This window comes from Equus caballus, chromosome 10 (assembly GCF_041296265.1).
Source record: "Equus caballus isolate H_3958 breed thoroughbred chromosome 10, TB-T2T, whole genome shotgun sequence".
Lineage (NCBI taxonomy): Eukaryota > Metazoa > Chordata > Mammalia > Perissodactyla > Equidae > Equus > Equus caballus.
In genome coordinates this window covers 76,363,764-76,385,934 of record NC_091693.1, presented here as the reverse complement: position 1 = coordinate 76,385,934, position 22,171 = coordinate 76,363,764, and the positions used below count along the sequence as shown (strand labels likewise).

Genomic DNA, 22,171 nt, shown 5'->3' with positions numbered 1-22,171 from the left:
GAGGAAGTTCTGTCTTGATATTAAAAACTAGGACCCGACTTTTGGTAGACATAGGCTAACTAGCAAGCAACAGAAGAACATATAGAATACGCTTTTTCAAATTGGTTTACTAAGTTGGAATGTAAAATATTTCCAGATCACTGGCTATTGGACAAGATAGACTTTTAAAAACATTATCATAGATATTATGAATTATTAACATCCTCTCCCAACCTAAGAAAAAAATAATGAAGTATTGATAGAATAAATTAATTATGTGACATTGGGTAGAACAGTATAAGTTTGCATTTACTGTGATTAAATTTGAGGGAACAAATTTTCTTTTACCTTATGCTTTTTCCCCTTTCCTTTGTTTCTTCTTCTCCTTTTTTTTTTTTTTAACATTTGAATCCAGTGAATTCAGCTATTTTTTCAAAACTGTTTTTCTGGGGGGTCTTGATTCTTCAGTTAATAAACGGATAGCATTGTACTTTATTTGTCTTTAAAGCATTTTTTTTTTTTTTTTTTTGGTGAGGAAGATTGCTGCTGAGCTAACATCTGTGCCAGTCTTCCTCTATTTCGTATGTGGGATGTCACCACAGCATGTCTTGATGAGCAGTGTGTAGGTCTGTGCCTGGGCTCTAAACCCATGAATCCTCGGCCGCCAAAGTGGAGTGTGTGAACTTAACCACTACCACTGGGGCAGCCCCCAAAAGCACTTTTTTCTATCCACGTGCCCTGCCTTGTAGCTACATTAATGTGAGCATTTACAATGCTATGCTATCATTCTTTCCCTGACGTTTACTGCAGGCAGTTGAAATTGTGATGAGTCTTAATGACCATCAATGTTGTGTTCTGCATCTTGACGTTTGACGGAAGGTCTAGACAGGATTCAGAGAAAACTACACAGGAAGCCAGTGTGACACTATGACACATATTAAAGTTATTGAGATTTTGGATTCTATCACTATCTTTGTTATCTGTAAAATGCAAAAGGGCGAGGTTTATCATAATTTTATTCATACCACTTCCATACCCTTCCTACCATTACTAAGAAAAAAATAATTGGTTGAGGAAGCAAAATTCAGTAACAACATTTCGTATTTTATTGCTAACTAAAATTTTCAGGGCTTATATAGTTTTCTTTGTACAAGTAAAAATATTACTGTGGACTTTTTATTATTTTGTTTGAATAAGCAAATCCATAAATATTATTGAATTGAGGATGGTTAGCTAAAAATGGCTTACTGCCAAGAAACCTCATAGGACAGCACTATGCTGAGAATTTACTACAATCTGACACTAGGGTCTGACACACTGTTTCAAGCTTTTTAAATTTTTAATATTTTTGTCAATGTGCCATAGTTGAAAAACCAGAAATTCACTCAAAGTAGATCAAGTGAAAATGTGATATATCTGCAGGCTACAGGGAAATCTCATGGAAAGAATTTCAGGATGCAAAGCCAAACCTCAAGAACTGAAAAGTCAAGAAAGTTTTTAGTTTTCTCTCTTTGTCCGTACTTCCCTTTGTGTACTTTTTCTATTTTCCTCTTTGTAGATTGATCCTCTCTGTTTATCTTCTCTTTTCTTGCTTATATTGTTGAAGACAATTTATTCACTTCCAAAGAGACCATAACTCCCAAAGGCCAAGGCCTTTTTCCCCAGTAGGCAAGCTTCAAGGTAAACCAAATGATTAAAGGATAGTTTGGTGGGGATGGAATTAGAGCAGGTGAACGAGGTATGGCTATATGACTTTTCAACAGCAGCTCGTCTTCAGAATTGTACCCCTCTCAGAACCCGTTGAAGTGATGGGCTTGAGCGGTAGTGTTTATACCGTGTGATCCCATGGCAGGTAGACAATCTGGACATAGATCTAATCATTCAGAGTCTCAGGGTTTAGGCTTTGAAGCAAGGGACACAGACAGGAAGTCAGTTTGAAAATTGTGCATCCTGGATTCTTCTTGTGGAGTGAGTGCCAGAGCTGGCTCCTTGGAGAGCCTGAGCAGCCAGCCAGCAGAAGCTGTAGGGACAAAGAGAAGAAGTAACAAGCAATCTGTGACGAGAAAAATGGAATACATACACAAATGTAAGTAGAGCAAGGACCTTTCTGGCCTCAGAGTAAGAAAGACAGGCCAGAGTAATGACCGGACTTTGAAACTCGGCTTTGAGTCCTAAATTCGGTTGAAATTGCCTCATAGCCTAGCAATGTATTTTCACTTGATCTACTTTGGGTTAATTTCTGTACTTGTTAACATATATGCCACATATATATATTTATTACAGTAATACATGTGCATAATTTAAAAGTTGAATAGTAATACAGGGTTTATAATGAAAAGTAGCAGTGTTCATTTCCTCCTCACTCCCAGATAACTTCTCTTCTGAACTTTCAACTCTGAAATTGTTTCTTTTAGAATTTACTCCTATACTTCTAAAACTTTTGCTTGAATTCCTGTTTCTTAATCTCTCAGTTTTAGCATTATAAGTTGATTCCCTACTGTGAAAGAAGAGGATTTAGCTACCTTTTAACAATTGCCCTCCATTCATTTAGTATATTCATCACAATTTTTGGTTAAATCAACATTTCGTTTTTGCATTATTATGACTATAGGTATGGTTTATTACATGTGTTTTATTACAAAATGCATAAATATTCACTGCTGAGTCATAAATTGTACAAGAGTTACATTTCCTTTTGGAGTTAATAATTGCCTCATTTTGGGGAGGGTTTAGGTTTTTATATAACTATCATTAATTCTTCCCTAAATTCTGTAACAAAATGTAAAAGCTAAAAGAAACTCTCGATTTGGTTTAAAACATCAGAAAATCTATCCTTTCCCTTTAGCTCTTAGAAAAATCACTAGAGGTACCCTCCATCTTCCTGCTCCAGCCAAGAGTGGTTAATTTTAGTGCCTGCTCCACAGCTGTCATTCTGAGTCATCCACTCACCATCATTTAAGAAATCCTTTACCTCTTTGCTGTGTTGAAGTTTATATTTCCTGGGTTCCATGTCTTTCACTTTCTTGACTGACTACCTCATTTTTGCAGAGCACGTTCTCCAATAGCTTCCTAAGAAAGGGTTTATAGAAGGCAAAATTTTTGAGCACTTGCTTATATGAAAAGGTCATTTTTTCTACTCCTACAGTTAATTGATAGTTTATATGTATACTTCAAACTTGAAATTATTTTCCTCTCAGAATTTGTCTTCTGTTATTTTCCAGCTTCAACTATTGACTGTAGAATAGAGTCATAGGCATAGAATTCTAGCGGCATCTGATCCCTTTTCTTCTGTCTGTGACCTTTTTCCCCTCTAGCCCACTGGTGCATATATATTTTTTTATTCATTTAGGGCATTAGGCAGGTCTTTTCTATGTGGAAATTTATGTCTTTTTGTTCTGATATTTTTTTGCTTAAGTTATACTTTTAATTATTGCTTCTCATTCAGTTTCTTTATTCTGTTTCTGAAACTTCTTTTGGTCAAATATAGATCTCTGGGTTTTGGTCATTCAACTTATCTTCTCTCTTCTGTGATGCAACTCTGTAATTTTGTTATAAATAATAGGAAATATTCTTGACATTAACATCTAGAAGTTCTATGATTTAAAAAAAACTTTTGACAATTGTACCTTTAATTTCCAAGAGAAATTTCCTGTTCTACGAATGCTCCTTTAGTGTCTGGTCCCAGCTAACTCACTGTAGCCTTGTGAGTGACCTTGAGGCAGAAGCACCCAACTTAGTCATGTCCGGCTTTTGACCCACAAAAATCATGAGCTGATAAATATTTATTGCTTTAAATGCTAGGTTTATGCAGCAATAGATAACGAGTCTTTTGGTTTCCTTAATATACATATTTATTTCATGACAGGGAAGACAAGTAAAGAGCTGACTACAGCATTATTCTCTTCAGATAGGCCAAAAAGAATATTTTGTATCCATATATTATTAGTGCCCTTGGTATTATACGTAGATCAAAAAAAAACACCAAAATGAATGAATGTGAATGTAATTTTTTCTTTCTCCCATTTGTGAATTTCCGACTATCTTATGATAGCACTTGTAACTCAGAAAGCATTTGTAGGACAGCTAGAGAGGTAGTAGTTGAATGTGACATCAGTGAGTGATTTATCTTCTCAATTTGTTGAATTATTTCAAATTACTTTCCATGTTGTCAGACTGTATATTTTTATATTATACTGATTTATTCAAGATAAACCTTTGGATCACAAAATCTCAAATATTTAGTGTATTAAAAGCCCCCTCCCCAACCACTACCACTCAGGTGATACCTGCTGTAGTTAAGACCAAGACTGGGGCCAGCCCCATGGCCCAGTGGTTAAGTCTGCAAGCCCTGCTTCAGCGCCCAGGGTTTTGCCGGTTCGGATCCTGGGTGCAGACATGGCGTCACTCATCAAGCCATGCTGAGGTAGTGTCCCACATAGCACAACTAGAAGGACCGACAACTAGAATATATGACTATGTACTGGGGGGCTTTGGGGAGAAGAAGAAGAAAAAAAAAGAAGATTGGCAACAGATGTTAGCTCAGGTGCCAAACTTTGGGGAAAAGTAATAAAGAGTTACTTCCTCCAAAAAAAAAAAAAATGACCAAGACTGACATGAATTCTATTTTACCATGAAGAAACTATGGTCAGGGATGAAATCAGTGAATAAATTGGGAGCCCTGTACACAGTACTCCTTCTTTTTAATAGTCTCTCGCCATTTGGCCAGAAACTAGAGAAGGTATGATGCACTGTAAGAGAAATGCTATCGTAAAGAAGAAAAAGTGCCAAAATGGAAATCTGATACAGGCAACATAGTCAATGCCACATGGGCAAAGAAATATATATATATGTATGTTTTTTGCTGAGGAAGAGTAACCCTGAGCTAACATCTATGCTAATCTTCCCCTATTTTGTGTGTAGGTTGCCGCCATAGCATGGCTGATGGGTAGTGTAGGTCTGTGCTTGGGATCCAAATCCGTGAACCCAGGGCCACCACACAGTGCCCTGAACTTAACCACTATGCCACAGGGCCAGACTTCAGAAATAACTTTTAAATCACGTTCGAAAATGTGGGTGGGGGAGAGTCGTTAACTGTTACTGAGTAACAGCTCAGTGTCAGGCACTATCCTAGTTGCTTATGTGCCATCTCAATCCCCACAATAGCCCTGTGACTTAGGCATTATTATCCTCCTTTTACAAATTAGGAAACTGACTTGCTAATGTCAGGAAATTAATGAACTAACCCAGATCTATCAAATCCCAGAGCGTATCTTCTTTCTCTATGTCGTTCTCTTCCTGATACAAATGGGGAATTCTATTTTATATCCCTCAACATTATTATTGATTTGATAAATATTTATCATCTCCCACATGCCTGGGTTAGTCCTAGGCACTACAGATACAAAAAAGGAATTCTTGCCTCTGGAAGTTGACAGTTCAGGAATGGTTGGTTTTGAAACAATAAATTAGTTTTACCAATTTACTCTACAGTTATTAAGAAGATTGTCATTTATTTTAGTGACTGTTTTCCTTTTCTGAATATGTGATTCAAGTCTGATAACTTCAGTTATAGTCCATGCAATAAAATGGGACTCAGAATTCCTGCCATTTGGTTCAGCAAATATTGAATTAAATAGCAAAACAAATAAACAATGGAGGGTCACACCTATAGAATAAACAAAGTAAATCAGACAAAAATTTTATGAATGCCCTTTTGTCATTCTAAAAAATAGCAAATGTCTTTAAGATTAACATTACCTATTGAAGTAATCACAACTATGTGTGTCTGGCACAAATTCTGATGACATTATGGGTTTCTGATTTGGCATTTTGGAAGAGTACATTAAACGGGCTACAAAAGAATCATATGATCTCTGATGAATGCTGGAATGTTACTGTGTTATTTTGAGAAGCAAGAGCCAGGTATGAAAAACTTTGTGTGGGTGTTCGGGATTCAAAACTTGATGTGTAACTGACTGGCATAGTACATATTGGCATGCAGATAATTTTTCTGGAAAAATGTAATAATGTTTTCACTAGGAGAAATGACCTTAGGGTGTAACAAATGCACTCCCTTTTCTTTTGATATTTTCACAACCTGTTGTAGAAATGTAGTATATGCCTTTTGTTGGAAAAGAAAAAAATCTTGGCATTGTCATTACTTTTTGAGAAAGAATTTCAAAATTGTTTAGAAAATTGGCCTTACTTCAAAGGGTGCACTTAAACTAGTTCCTGCATCTTGTCTGAAGAATCAACAATTGGTTTGTTCTCTTAATTCCAAAACTCATCTGGTTGTTTCTCGTAACATGGCATGCAGCTGCCTGGATTGACTTGCCAACAAAAACAACTAAATACTTCTAATAAAATATATTTAATAAAATTTTCTTAAATGCATCAATGAACTGACAATAAAGTAAGAAAATTTCAGGTCAATTATCTAAGTAAAATCAGGAACTCAGAAACTGAAGTGGAGAAATGGCTTCTTCCCTAACCACCTTTCTCCATGTCCCCACCGGGTATTAGAACAGGAAACAATGCAAGACTTGTCCAAGATAAGGAGTCTAATAGGAGGACGCTCCTCCCCCATAAAACTGGGATATCAAATGGCTAAACGTGTAATGGCGAGCCAGCATTAAATTCTCTCCACCCACCTCACTCCCCAGAAGATAACAAGGAAAATCAACTTTCTTGAATTTAAGTGCTGCACTGAGAAGGGTAAAAAGCCATAACTGAGAATCTGAACCAAAATCTGACCCTCAGGCTCAATATATACTAGAGGTCCCCTATAGTTAGGAAGGAAAATAAATAAAGGAGATACGGATGGGAAAAAGAAACAAAGATATCATTATTTGTAAATGTTATGAATAGACATAGAATAGTAAAAAAAATTATAGATAAATTACTAGAATTAAGAAAAGATTTTAATAAGGTCACTGGATACAAAATTAATATGCAAAAAAGCAATTGCAATTCTATACGATTTAATAGTCTTGTTTGCAATGGCAAAAAGAAAATGGAAACAACTCAAATGTCAATCAAGGGGAGATTGAACAAAAAATGTGGTATAGGCAAATAAGGGAGTAGTATACAGTGGCAAAAAAATTAATGGCAGCCACACATCTTCTTGGATTAATTTCACAAATATATATACATATATGAGCAAATGGAGCAAGTCATAGAAGACTACATGCACTAGGGTTCATTTACATAAAGTCAAAAACAGGCAATACTCAATATCCTGTTGGTTAGGGATAAAACCTTTGATGGCACAAAGATAAAGAAAAGCAAGAAAACGATTATCATAAAAGTAGAGATACTATATGGCTTTGGTAGGAGAAATTCTGAACTTCAATATGGCATTGAATTTCACTGAAAGCGCTTTGAGAATTCCATCTTAGATAAACATGTTGTAGATTCTGCTCCTATAGAGGACCTGAATTTTACATGTTATCTTTTTATATCCTTGCTTGTAGTCATTTCATGATTTAAAATATACATCTTAAATATAATTTAAAATGTATATTTAAATATAATTTTTTAAAAATAAAAGTAATATATGTATATCGTTTAAAAAGGCAAATAATACAAGGCTTCTAATCAATAAGCACTAAGGCTCACCCCTGTCTCTTCCCATCCTTGACGTGTGATTTCCGTGAAAGTTAAGCAATTTCAATACTTAATTTTTTTCTTTTCTGATTTACCTCCATATTTTAAAATATAATATATATTCTGCCATTTGTTGATTTTTTTCAATTTTAAATGAATATTGACTTTCTAATATGGAAGACAAAGATGTCACCTATAATAATATATGTATTTCCCACCTCATCTACTTATATAGTTATATCACAATTTTTAATGAAATCCACATCCATTGTTTCTATTTTTGTGATATGGAAATACTGTTCAACAGCAAGCCACATAGAATGTTATGATTATATCTACTTTTCTGTACAATGTTTTGTTTTTCCAGGAGTCAATGCTTGCCTTATTTGTTGTTGTGGTTGTGGCTGTTGTTGTTGGGTTTGTTTTTCTATATTCCTATCACTAATTTTCTCCAAATTCTCCAAGATAACCGCAAGTAAGATATCTCAATGTGGTCAAACACTTCAGTTAATTTCTCATTACCATTTTTATTTTGTAGAAATCATTCCAAGACTACTTTGCCCTTTATTCCAATTTGGCTGCTCTTTAGGTCTGCCATTCTTGTTTGTTCCGCCAGGTTTATTGAGATATAATTGACATATAACATTGTGTAAGGTGTACAATGTGTTTATTTAGTACACTTACATATTGCAAAATGATTACCGCTATAACCTTAACTAACACCTCCATCACATCTATAATTACCATTTTTTGTGTGTGTGGTGAGAACATTTAAGATTTACTCTCTCAGCAATTTTCAAGTATATAATACAGCATTATTAACTATAGTCACTGTGCTGTACATTAGATCCCCAGAATTTATTCATCTTATAACTGAAATTTGTAGCCTTTGACCCACATCTCTCATTTGTACCTGCCCCCCTCCCCCCAGCTCCTGGTAACAACCACTCTACTCTGTTAGAGAAGTTCAGCTTTTTTAGGTTTAGGTGCCACATGACCTAAGTGCTATCATACAGTATTTGTCTTTCTCTGTCTGACTTATTTCGCTAAGCATAATCCCCTCAAGGTCTGTCTATGTTGTCGCAAATGTAGGATTTCCTTCTTTCTCATGGCTGAATAAGATGTCATTGTATATATACACCACATCTTCTTTATCCATTCATCTGTTGACAGGCACTTATGTTGTTTCCATATCTTAGCTATTGTGAATAACACTGCAATGAACATAGGAATGCAGATATCTCTTCAAGATCCTGTTTTCAATTCCTTTGGTTATGTTCCCAGAAGTGGGATTGCTGGATCATATGGTAGTTCTATTTTTGATATTTTGAGGAACTTCCATCTTGTTTTCCATGGTGGCTGCACCAATTTACATTCCCACCAATAGTGCAGAAGTTTTCCCTTTTCTCCACATCCTCATCAACATTTGTTATCTCTTGCCTTTTTGATGATAGCTACTCTGTGGTTTTGATTTTCATTTACCTGATGATTAGTGACGTTTATCACTTTTTCACATACCTGGTGGCCACTTGTATGTCTTATTTGGGAAAATGTCTATTCAGTTCCTCTGGCCATTTTTTAATTGGATTGTTTGTTTTTTCGCTATTGAGTTTTATGAGTTCTTTATATATTTTGGATATTAACCCCTTATCAGGCACATGGCTTGCAATTATTTTTCTACCATTTCATAGGTTGCCTTTTCATTTTGCTGATTGCTACTTTTGCTGTTTTTTATAGTCTGATGCAGCCCCACTTGTTATTTTTGCTTCTGTTGCTTTTCTTTTGGTGCTACATCCAAGAAATCATTACCAAGATCATTGTGGAGAAGCATTTTCCCTACGTTTTCTCCTAGGAGTTTTATGGCTTCTTTTTTTTTTTTTTGAGGAAGATTAGTCCTGAGCTAACTACTGCCAATCCTCCTCTTTTTTGTTGAGGAAGACTGGCCCTGAGCTAACATCCATGTCCATTTTCCTCTACTTTCTACATAGGATGCCTACCACAGCATGGCTCTTGCCAAGCAGTGCCATGTTTGCACCTGGGATCTGAACCATCAAACCCTGGGCCGCCGAGAAGTGGAATGTGTGAACTTAACCGCTGTGACACCAGGCCGGCCCCTGGTTTCTGTTCTTATGTTTAAATCTTTAACTGATTTTGAGTTGATTTGTAACTGGTGTAAGATATGGCTCCAATTTCATTCTATTGGATGTGATTATCCAGTTTTCCCAACACCATTTATCGAAGAGACTATCTTTTCCCCATTGAATAGTCTTGGCTCTCTTGTCAAATACTAGTCAACCATATTGTGAGGGCTTAATTCTGTGCTCTTGGTTCTTTGCCACTGGCCTATGTTATCTACTTTAATGCTAGAACCATATTGTTTTGATCACTATAGCTTTGTAGTATAGTTCAAAATCAGGATGTGTGATGCCTCCAGCTTCGTTTCTCTTTCTCAGGACTGCTTTTTCTATTCCAGGTCTTCTGTGGTTCCGAACAAATTTTAAAATTGTTTTTTCTATTTCTGTGAAAAATGCCATCAAAATTTTGATAGGAATCGCATTGAATCTACAGATGGCTTTAGGTTGTATGGAAATTTTAACAGTACTGATTCTTCTGATCCATGAATGTGGGATATCTTTTCATTTACTTGTGTGTTCAGTTTCTTTCATCAAAGTCTTACAGTTTTCAGTGTACAGATCTTTCCCCTCCTTGATTAAACTTATTCCTAAGTATTTTATTGTTTTTGATGCTATTGGGAATGGGATTGTTTTCTTTATTTATTTTTCAGGCATTTCACTGTTAGTGTATAGAAACACAACTGATTTCTGTAAGTTGATTTTGTATCCTGCAAATTCACTGAATTCATTTATTAGTTCTAACAGTTTTTTAGTGGATTCTTTAGGATTTTCTCTATACAAGATCATATCATCTGCAAACAAAAACAACTTTACTTCCTTTTTTCCATTTTGGATCCCTTCTATTTCCTTTTCTTGCCCAATTGCTCTAGCTAGGATTTCTGGTACTATGTTGAATAGGGGTGATGAGAACAGACACCAGAGCATGCTGGTGTAGGCCCGTAACAAAAGACAGGGCCTGCTCTGGACCCACGAGCAGCTGCAGGGGTCCTGGCAGTCAGAGTACTCTCTCATGTCTGCGTGTCTCCCCCAGGCATGTGTACTGCAGTGGATGCTGATGACAAGTGTCAGGCTGGCAGTGTGCAAGTGCACAGCTGGAGGGGCTAACCCCAAGTGTGTGTATAGGGGTAGGACTCAGCTGCAGGGGGCTAGGCTGCCATCTTACAGTAGGGCAGCTGTAGAGGCCTGGGCTGGCTGGCAGTGTGATTCTTGGGCTCTGATGGGGGTGTGGGAAGGGAGAAGGGGAGAGACTCAATTGGCAGGCATCAGTGAATGTGATTACCTGTGGGGCAAAAGATGGTGAAAACTGTAGGGAGTCTGTGGCTGGTGTGTTGCTTATGGGTTTCTTCAGTAGTGAAATACGCTGCCTTCACCTGTAGAACAAGTCGCTGTGAACCATGGTCTCTGCCACTGCATGGCTGCTATCGGTAACCCCTGCTTCTCTTCCTTGTCCCTAGCCGTCTCTACGGTCTCTTTAAGTCTCCGCTTTGCAGGTCTGGGTGGGGTGAAACCTAAAGAGGAACTTCATATGTGCCCCCAAAGGCTGGGCAAGCTGGTCACTCACTCTGCTTTTCCTTCCCTGGTGAGGGGAACTCTTTCTAGAAGGAAAGTTTCCCCTTGGTGCTGAGCAATGCCAGCTTGGGGGATGAGATGACAAAGGCAAAACGAAGCTGTCTTCCTTCTCTTCTTGTGCAGTTATTCTCAGGGGTTTTGAGTGCCACTGTGTTGCTCAGTTGGACTCCAGGGCTCCCCCAGAACTGTTTTTGTTCGTGGATAGCTAATAACTTTCCTAAACAAATAAAGTTTCCCTCTCGAGTTAGTTTGCCCTTGACATCTCAGTAAACCCATGCTCAAATTCCTTGCACCCCAAAGCCTTTTTCTCTGAGTATATCTGCCTGTATCTGATGAGGTCTGACTTCAGGATAAGTCCTCACTCACACTCAGAGGACCCATAAACTTCTCCCTTGACTGTCTCTTGGTGTTTAATGAAGCCTGACTTCTCAATAAACTCTTGGCCACTCAGAACACACATAAGGCCTCCACTCCACTCCGTCTTCTTTAATAATGTAATGTGACTTATGAAAAATTCTTATCTACATGAACCATAAGTATTCTTCCTAAAATATGCTTCCTTGTATAGGATGAGCTTAGACTTCAAGTTAAATCTCACCTACAACTTCTAAAGATTCTTCCCAGGACTGTCAGCCTATATCTGAGAAGGTAAACCCTCACCTATAGTCTCTACATTTGAACAAATCAGATTCTCTATCTCCTCTTGATATTCTCTGTGTCCTTGTTGGTTTACATCTTTTGTATTTTTTTTTTTTTTAAAGATTGGCATCTGAGCTAACAACTATTGCCAATCTTCTTCTTTTTTTTTTTTTTCTGCTTTTTCTCCCCAAAGCCCCCCAGTACATAGTTGTATATTCTAGTTGCAGGTCCTTCTAGTTGTGGTACGTGGGACACTGCCTCAGCATGGCCTGATGAGCAGTGCCATGTCCGTGCCCAGGATCCAAACCGGGAAAACCCCGGGCCGCTGAAGCAGAGTGCACGAACTTAACCACTTGGCCATGGGGCCAGCCCCCTTGCACTCCTTTATCGTCATTTTAGTGGGGTTTCTGCATAGAGCAGAAATAAATTCATACCTTGAAGTTGCCATATTTAACAGGCCAAATAATTTTCACATCATAAAAATCTAGTAAAATGTTTCTTATAGGGTGTTTCTAGTTATAAAAAAGGTAGAGGTGACCTTGCTTAATAGTAAAATAAGTTCTTGAAATGATTTTAAAAAAGCTTGAAAAATCACTGTGCTTACTATTGATAGTCTAACAGTACTTTTTTTTTTTTTTTTTGGTGAGGAAGATTGGCCCTGAGCTAACATCTGTTGCCAGTCTTCTTTTTTTCTCTCCCCAAAGCCCCAGTACATAGTTGTATGTTCTAGTTGTAAGTTCTCCTAGCTATTCTATGTGGGATGCTGCCACAGCATGGCTTGATGAGTGATGCTAGGTCTGCACCCAGGATCTGAATTGGTGAACCCTGGGTCACTGAAGAGGAGTACACAAACTTAACCACAACACCACCAGTTGGAACCCTAACAGTACTTTTGACATTTTGCTATAATTTTTTAATTTACTATAATTTTGTGAATATTATTGAGTTATATTAGTAACTTTTAATATCTGTATTAGAAAAACGATTACTCAATTTTTACAGAAAAACTCATCAAATTCTGTAAAATAGATTACTTCTTCCAATTTAAATGTTATTTTAATGTCTTGCTATCTTTAAAATGCACTATCCTAATGTTCATGGTTAGTATCAATGGAAAAAAATGCCTGAGAAATGAAAGAACATGATCAATTTTATCGCTGAGAGACATATCAATAAATTTGAAAACTACCACAAAAAATTAAATGTCACAGAACACAAAGGCTATTTTAAATCTATGTATGAACAAACTGGCCTGGAAAACAGATTTCAAAAGTAATAAAGGGTTAAATACAGGCAGCTGCAGACTATTACAGCTTTACTTAGATAACGCAAGTATTATATGCCAAGATTAAAGGAAAGTCAACAAAAGTACTATCTTTATATGGACAAACTGATGAACTGAAAGGTCTCCCCAAACACAGATTCTTAGAACTGGAGGGAATCATTCAAGATGATATGTAGCATCTTGTCTTATTTCTACATCTCCCTTACATGTCACACATCTCTCTCAACAGACTGTGAGCTGTTGAGGCCAGTAGACTCACCTTCCCTCTCTTGCTCTTCACTGGGCCTAGCACAGCATGTAGCCAAGCACCTAGCATGTAGTCGATGTCTTACATATGTTTGATTAGTTGATGGCTAGTGAGTGAGAGATGATGAGCGACTCTGGAAGAAGAAACAGAATACATTTGCTTCAACTCCTTTCTCCCTCTGATTTTTAGCCTCAGCCTATGTGCAGGAAGCATGCATTATATTCTGTTCTCTGCCTGTCTTTGTGAGGTGGCCTGCTATTTTACAGCTATGCAAGTGACTGGGTGGGTAAAGGCTAATTTAACAGTGAAATATTAGCAAGCCTGTTGTGCCATTTACACAAAATCACATCCTTCAATTAAACTGTTAATGAAGTTGATATTTTATCTCCAGCTGTCTAGGTCCTATGTTTACCTCTCAGCTAGTTCTGACCTTGGGTGGGAAAGAGGCGTGCTGTTACTGGGCTCCCATGTACTCCCAGCTTTTAAAAAGTCATTCTGTTTATAAAATGAAAGCACAATATACGTTAATGAAAATCAAATAGTGTCATAGGAGTTATAGCAAAAGTCAAGTGCCTCTGCCCCATTCCTGCCCAATTCCATGGCAATGTCAACTTCTCAGAGGGAACCGTATTCAAATGTTTTTTATTTGTCTTGATAGTTTTCCTATTAATTCAATATACTACAACCAGGCCATAATTTACCACTTTATCAACTTTAGATATAATCCATTGGCTTTCTTCTATAGTGCATGAGGATTTAATGTACTTATACCATCACACCTGTACTATGAGTTTGTTAGATCCAGAATATATATATGTTAAAACCACAATAGTGGTAAAAGAAATTTTCACACGTAATTGTGATATATATATGTATTGCCTAGTACATAAGCATGCATTGCACATCATAGACACAATAAATATACATTGAGTGAATATATATAATTTTATGTTCCAACTCTTCCCTTAAAATGTGAATATTTTTCCCGTTATTAAACATTCATAGGTAACATTTTTTTAGATGGCTGACATTAACAGTGTATGGCTGCCATAATTTATTTAACCTTCAACTTATTATAAAATATTTAGGAAGTTTTCCAACTTTTTAAAGTTACAAATAACCTGTCTGTAAACCTCTTTATAATAAATCCATCAACTGCATCTCTGATCCTTGGACTAGATTCCTAGAAAGGGAATTACTGAGTCTAAAGTTCTTGATACATATTGCGACTTTTCTTTCCAAGATTTGCTTATTTGCACTCCTAATAATACTGTAAAAGAGTAATCATTTCATTGCATGTTATTCAACTCTAAATATATGTAGGCTCTAAGACTTTGCTAATTTTGTGGATTTAAAATGGTTACCTTGTTTTAGCTTGCAGTTTTTTCCCTTTTTTTTTTTTTCTGAGGAAGATTAGCCCTGAGCTAACATCTGCCAATCCTCCTCTTCTTGCTGAGGAAGACTGGCCCGGAGCTAACATCCGTGCCCATCTTTCTCTACTTTATATGTGGGACGCCTACCACAGCATGGCCTGCTAAGCCGTGCAGTGTCTGCACTCGGGATCCGAACGGCTAACCCCAGGCCACCGAGAAGCAGAACGTGCGACCTTAACTGCTGCGCCACCGGGCAGCCCCTCAATAAAAGTTTTTGTCACTGAAATTTGTAAACACCAGGATTTGATCCTAATACTCTGCTGGGATGGCTCCTTGTAGTTTGGACATGACCATGGACTGGGGATTTATCTAGATTGGGAACTGGATGACGGACAACGATTATCCATTGCAACTTCTTGCAGAGTGATCTTCAAATACGATATCTCACGGTGTCTCTCTGGAATTCAACTGTGTCCTACTACTTGCAGGATAAATGTCTAACCCCTTAAACGTGCCAAATATGACCTTTTCAGACGTGTCCCATTTACTTCTCCTGCCTCCTCTCCTCCTCTGTATAACCCTACTAACCCCAGTCCGGGAATACGCTACGCTCTCTGGGGTCCCCATCCTTTGCATCTCCACTGCGTTTTGTCTTCGCTTCTTTCATCGACCGACTCTATCGGGTTAAAAGGTGATTGTGGGCTCCCACAGCACCTACGTGGCGCATTTCTCTAGCCTTATACTTAATTGCACTGTGCTGCAATCGTAGATTTCTGTTTCCGTCTGTTAGATTATAAGGGCGTCCTCCTCTTCATAACTCCTAGCAAGGTGTTGGAAAGGAGGAGGAGTCAATAGATGTCAGCTGTTAGCGGAAAACAGCGCTGCAACATTTCAATACTATTCACTCAGTGAAAGCTTTTCAGGCTATTTTCAGTTTCCCTTCTATTATCTTTCTTTTACTGACCCTTTCTCTTCGGACTCTTTTCCCTCCCACACACAACCCAGAGGCTGCGGTGAGTGCGGCACGTTTACCTCCCTCCAGGATCCCCGGCAGGTCGCCAAGGGCACACCCTGCCGCCTAGGACGCCACGTCAACGTGGTGGCGTCACGCGTAGCGCTGACGTCCCGCCGTCGGGCCCGCCCGTCAGAGCCTCCCAGGACCTAGTTTTTTGCTGTTAGTCGTGGCAGCTGGAGCTCTGTTGGTGCTGAAAGCCGGTAACGAGAAGTCCAAAAGGCGGGTCCTCGCAGAGGCTGCTTCCTCAAAGTAAGGAGCCTTGCTGTCCTGGAGGACGCGCGGGCCCGCCCCCTAGCGCTGGCCGCGGTCTCCCGGGGAACGGCGCCGCGCGCGGGCGGTGCTGGCTGGGGGCGCGCGTGCGCACTGCGCGGCGTTTGCTCAGGCTCGTAGTAATGGGTGTGGGCGTTTGATTCCGACAGAGGATGGCGCGTTTCTCCGGCGACGACGAGGCGGTGCTGCAGGCGATGCTGAGGCAGTTGTTCCAGAGCGTGAAGGAGAAAATCAGGGGTGCGCCCTCCCTGGAGTGCGCCGAGGAGATCCTCTTACATCTGGAGGAAACTGATGAAAATTTTCACAAGTAAAATTGCTTTTGATGTCTTAAGCAAACAAACCACCTGATCCGGGAAAGGTCAAAGTGTAGTTGGATAAGGAAGGTTCATTTGATTATTGTTAAAATAGCGCCCAAGTTGGAGGTTTATTTACCCAAATGCCGAATTTATCTTTATTCTTTGCTTATTTTCCAAAGCTTCTGCTCCCGCGATGTTATGTTCAACACAATCTTTATTTTTTCTCCTTGGCAACATAGTAGCATTAATTGTAAATTACTGTTATTCTTTTAAGAGTAATTCTGTTACTTCAAGGAATTCCTGTTACTCTACCTAAAAGCATTGAGTTCCCAAGATCCCCGTTCCTTTGCTGGTCTAATATTTCAGTGGCTGCGCCAATTATTCATCCTGAGCGTTGCAGGAATACTGAAGTGGGATTATTAACTTCCTGTGGAATAGTTTAAATTCTTATAAAGGAATAAGGCACATACACAGATGGCTGTGATACATGCCAGGAATATAAGGGCCAGAGAAGAGGTACGGAGTGCTGTGGGTTTGGGAGCAGTAGAGGTAGGAAGTTTAATAAGGTACTATTTCAGGTAGATCTTGAAGGATATGTTTCCTTAGAGACCTGTGTTTTTCTTTTGATTTGATTTATATAATTTAAATTAAGCCTCTCCATTAAAAAGTTTACTTCTGAGTACCTCAATTTATTATTAGTAGCAGTGGTAGTTTTAATTCAGTGTTTGCCTTTGATTTTGATCTTACAGAGATGACGTTTAAGTTTTTTCTTGTGTTACTTGTACTGACTCTTGTGTGTCCTGAAGTTCTGCTTATATAGAACTCCTGTCCGTTCATACTTGGGTATCAGGGGTCCTTGAGCCCTTTAATACTCTATGCAAAAGTTTGAGTTTTCTTGCAGTTTTATCGGGGGAGCATTTTACAGGTTTCACCAGATTCTCCAGGGAGTTTTAAAACGTGTGGAAAGAATTCTTGTTAATATAGAGTTTCTAATTTAGTTAGTATTTCTGGTTATACATCTGGTTTCTTTTGTGTTTCCATGATTTTCTTGTTTATTGCTTCATTGAATCCCCTACTAATAGCTGATAGTGGATGATCATATTCTTTATTTTGGAGATACCAGACACCAGCTTGTATTGGTTAGCTGTTGATTTATTACTTAAATAGTGGCATACAGAAAACAGTAACTTTCTCAGATTTCAGTCATTTTGTCATTAATGTTTTATATACGCATGTAATACTAATTTACCTGACACAAATCTGTATCAGCATTAAATTTGGGGTTCTTATTTCACATGCAAATAGTTGTTTAAAATAGTTGTAAATTACTGAGTACGTTTTTGCTAGGATCATATTCTGAGAATTTGTCCATTTCATCTAGATTTTCAAATTTATTTGCATTGTTTTTCGTTAATATCCTCTTACCTTTTTAATATTTCTAGTATCTGTAGTTCTGTCCCCCTTTTTCTGCTTGTTTTTTATGTCTTCCCTCTTTTGTTCTTGATCTGTTTTGCTAGAAGTTTATTAATTTTATTAGTCTTTTCAAATAACCAGCTATTAGCTTTGTTTTTCCTTTCTATTATATGTTTATTTTATGGTTCTTTAATTTCTGCTCTTTGCTTTTTTTCCTTCATGGGAAACTTTTAAAACTTTTGTGATGAATGGTTGGCTCATTAATTTGCAACCTTTCTTCTTTTTTTAAATGTAAACATTTAAGGCTACACATTTGCCTATGAGTATTGCTTTACCTGTGTCAATTTTTAAGTGCTTTTCAAGTTAAAATTGGATCATTTTGGTTCCTCTCAGCAGTCTAATAACTGTTGTAATAATATAATTTGCTCTTCTGCAGCTTGTTAGATAGATTAAATGCCTGCTGATTAACTTACACAGTTAATATTTCCTATTTATTAAAGAGATTTACTTGTGGCCTACCTGAAAAAACCCAGACACATTCAAATTATAACTAGTTTGTAATCTTAAAAGTAAGATTTATAATCCTAAAAGTTGTTTGTAGTCTTAAAAGTAAGATTTATAATCCTAAAAGTAGTTTTTAGTCTTAAATGTATAGAAGGTAGGGGCCGGCCCAGTGGAATAGTACTTGAATTTGTGTACTCTGCTTTGGCAGCCCAGGGTTTGGGGGTTCAGATCCTGGGAGTGGACCTACATGCTGCTCATCAAGCCATGCTTTGTTGGCATCCTACATAAAATAGGGGAAGATTGACAGAGCTCTTACTTCAGGGACAGACTTCCTTGCCAAAAAAAAAAGTATAGATAGTAAAATTCATGTGTTAGCTGCAGTAGCCTGAGATCTGTGTCTTAGGAGGAAGGGACTCCTTATGTAGGAGAGGAAAACAGGAGGAGATGCTTGTGTTTGGTATTTTGATAGAGTCTTATAGTCTCAGAATTGGATGAGATCCTAAAGGTCAGTTAGTCCAGGTGCTCACTCATATTTTGTCTTTATTTTCAGTGACTTAACTCACCTGAACACTAAATATTCTTTTTTTTTTTTTTTTGAGGAAGATTAGCCCTGAGCTAACTACTGCCAATCTTCCTCTTTTTTCTGAGGAAGGCTGGCCCTGAGCTAACATCCATGCCCATCTTCCTCTACTTTATATGTGGGACACCTACCACAGCATGGCGTGCCAAGTGGTGCCATGTCTGCACCTAGGATCCGAACCGGCAAACCCCGGGCTGCCGAGAAGCAGAACATGTGAACTTAACCATGGCGTCACCGGGCTGGCCCCTAAATATTCTTAAGTTACTTACATATATATTGCCTCCCAAAGTGTTTCATACTTCAGAATTGTCTCTCATGCCATGTCCACTATCAGAACATTGGTTCCTTAAATCCACCTGCTATTGTCCTGGTATAGCAAGAAAAATACGTTTATGAAACAGACTTATAGGGGAAACTGGTGTCTCCAGGCTGTTGGCATTTTTGTAACAAGATGGTTGTTAAGACAATTGAGTCCATAAATGATGGAGTTTCGGGTAGTATAATAACTTCCAGTGGGGGAACATGCAGTCCTTTAGGGAGAAACCATAGTGGAGGCAGTATAGCCCAATTTGGGGATTTGCTCCATTGGGCAGCTGCACTAAACTCTGCTTTCCGTAGCTGCTTCTGTTTTTCCACCTTAACCTCTACACATTCTCTAAAAGATGCAAGCTTTTTCCCTTTTCGCTGAAAAGTAGCAGCAAGGATTTGAGGCCTGTGGGAGGGGAGAGAGGTAGAGAAGAGGACATTGCTTTCATTATATATGTTTGTGTTATGTAAATATTTACACTTAGACTGGCCGCCTATAAAATCAATAGCCCTGGTTTTTAATCTTGTCTACTCTAGAATCACTTGGAGGCTGTTTAAAAAATACTGATAATGGGCCTTAGCATAAATGAATCAGAATTTCCTGGGGGAATAGTAGAGGCTGGGCCTCGGTGTTTTGGAAAAAGCTCTAGGAGATTCTAATATGCAGCCAGGGTTGAGAACCGCAGAGTTAGAGCATACTTACTTGCATTTCAGTGAGAATTGTATTATAGTTTTTTTGGTTTTTTGAGATACTAACTTTAATGATTGTAACAGTCTCTAATAAAGGGGCTCATGTTTGCAACCCTCTAATCTATTTTTGCTTTCGTACAGAAGGAACACGGTAATATTTATTGAATTGGGTTTATTCTTTGTTTTACAGAAGAATCGACCAGTGACTTTTTAAATTAGTGAACTCTAGTGTGTTTATGTGTAGCTTCAGGAAAACATCCATTATGTAAAGTTCTATCCCTGTATGGAGAAATTGCTAAGAATGATATGTATGCTTCCATAATTAATGAATACATTTCTAGTAACTTTTTATCATGACTCAGAAGTTTATTCTTTGACCTAAAGGGTTGTAGATGTTAGAAAATACTTGTTTTATTTTTACATAGCCTTTTATATACTAATATATAAATTTAAGTTTGTCATATAATAAATCATATGATTCTGAAATATCTGTTTTAAGAATTCAACATATCAGCATTATAATTCATAACTTATAAAATATCTTTTTAAAGCATATCATCACTGATAGATTTTTCTATATATGTTTGAAAAAGTTCTTCCTTGTTGAAATAGCTAAAAGGCTGATTTCCTGAAACAAACCTGTAGTAGATTTTTTATGTCCTTATGTTGTAATGATAATCTCTGTATTTGTGCATATTTTGTTATAAATATTTTGAACACGTCAGAAGTTCATCATGGAAAAAAAATCATTAAATTTTCTTGGAAAATCTAGGTAATAAAGCTGGAGAAAAAAGAATGGAAAAAGTGAATGTTCTTTTACTCAATTTTGTAAAATTTTCCTATGTAAGTGTGAAAATTTTCATATTTATCAGTAAACCAAAATGATCAGGCACATTGCTGTGTATTTTAATTGAGCTGCTTCTGAAATATGGTGAAGTTGCATTTTTTTTTAGTAGCAAACAACTGTCCTCTTAGGTTTTAATATCCCTCCTTGAGGAATATTTGCAGAAAGATATTTTGCATTCTTTTGATAATAGTATCATTGAAACCAAATTTCTTTTTCTCATTAAGTTACTTTTAAGGTAACAAGGTTAGTAAAATATGTGTATAGTATATTTGGTGAGAGAAGTGTCAAAGTATAAAAAAATGCTATATGTAATAAACAGTTTTCACATTAGGATTATCATCACCATTAAGCAGTAGGAAACTGAAATTTAGCTAGGTCTGGTGTTTTGTCTAAGATTGCAAGATTGATCCCTGTAAGATTTAGAACTTAAACCTGAAGCAATCTGATTCATAGATTTCTAGAAGTGTAACAATTATAGATCCATTTATTGATTGTGTAGACCATATCCTTTAAAAAACTATAACAAACTCCGTTATTAGAAAATTTAAAAATGAGCAATGAATATTAATAGACTTCAGTTAAAATATAAATAAATGGAAGCTGTATTTATTGTAGTCCATGACCATCAAAGATGTATTATTCCTATAATATTATATTGTTGGTCTTTCCAGCACAGTTAGAATTATGTTAAGTCTGAAGATGTTAATAAAGAAATGGGATAGCTGTGGAGAACACACATCTTTTTTCGCTCTTCAGATCTCACCGCACACATCTGCCTTCTCTGTCTCAGAGCCAGCTGTGTGTTTGGGAAGGCAGTAGAGGGACTGTCAAATGTTAAAAAATTATTTAAGAGTATCTTTGAAGGATTCTCTTGAAAACTTAATCTTTGAATTCTTCTATTTTGCCTGTGTAAGTTTTCACCGTTTTGTATAGAATATGCAAAGATTTGGTATATAATTAGAAATATACAAACCAGAAAACAGTTTACGTTTAAAATGGATGGGAAGTTTGCTTGCATAGAGGAAGATCTTCCAGTAATATAAGGCAGTGGTGAGTCACTGGAAGAAGCAGAAACTGCTTGGGTGATGATTAGAGGCTGTTTTCTGTGACATGATTTAGTGAGTTTGGGTTTTGTTTTCCTTGGAGTATTTCTGAAAATTCTTGTTTATTATTTTAATCAAATATTACAGGACATTGTTTACAAAATATTTTTTCTCCCTTTTCTGCTCTTCTTAATAGATAACTATTTCATTGAAGCTTAGAAGTTCCTAGCTATACATTTACTATAGCTATTAAATATTTAAAAGTAAATTCAGTGAATAACAAAATAAATTTTTAACTAAATTATGCTATTAAATATAATATGCCAATTATAATTTTGAGAAAATAAAATGTAATAGATTTACCTCCCTAAATGA

General features: G+C 37.2%; 1 protein-coding gene and 1 long non-coding RNA gene across 10 annotated transcripts in view; one reads left to right on the top strand and one right to left on the bottom strand.

The window, feature by feature from the left end:
* Positions 1-1,062: 1,062 nt before the first annotated feature.
* On the bottom strand, positions 1,063-15,922 carry LOC111775359 (uncharacterized). The gene is made up of 4 exons (XR_002810987.2): positions 15,797-15,922; positions 13,472-13,592; positions 2,951-3,048; positions 1,063-1,999 (listed from the first exon to the last, which is right to left on the bottom strand). It is a non-coding gene; the product is annotated as an uncharacterized lncRNA (long non-coding RNA).
* TBC1D32 (TBC1 domain family member 32) overlaps positions 15,921-22,171 on the top strand; it is a 187,842-nt gene continuing 181,591 nt past the window's right edge. For 5 of the 9 annotated variants that reach the window (XR_011422150.1, XM_070223689.1, XM_070223691.1 and 2 more), the window contains exons 1-2: positions 15,921-16,096; positions 16,267-16,424. Coding sequence is in view for 6 of the 9 variants with exons in the window: in XM_070223689.1 (XP_070079790.1) it covers positions 16,270-16,424 (155 nt within the window). In the remaining 3 variants the exon portion in view is untranslated. Of the gene's footprint in view, positions 16,097-16,186; positions 16,425-22,171 lie in introns of those variants that run through there. The other 4 variants (XR_011422151.1, XR_011422149.1, XM_070223690.1 and 1 more) reach the window with 1 other exon arrangement.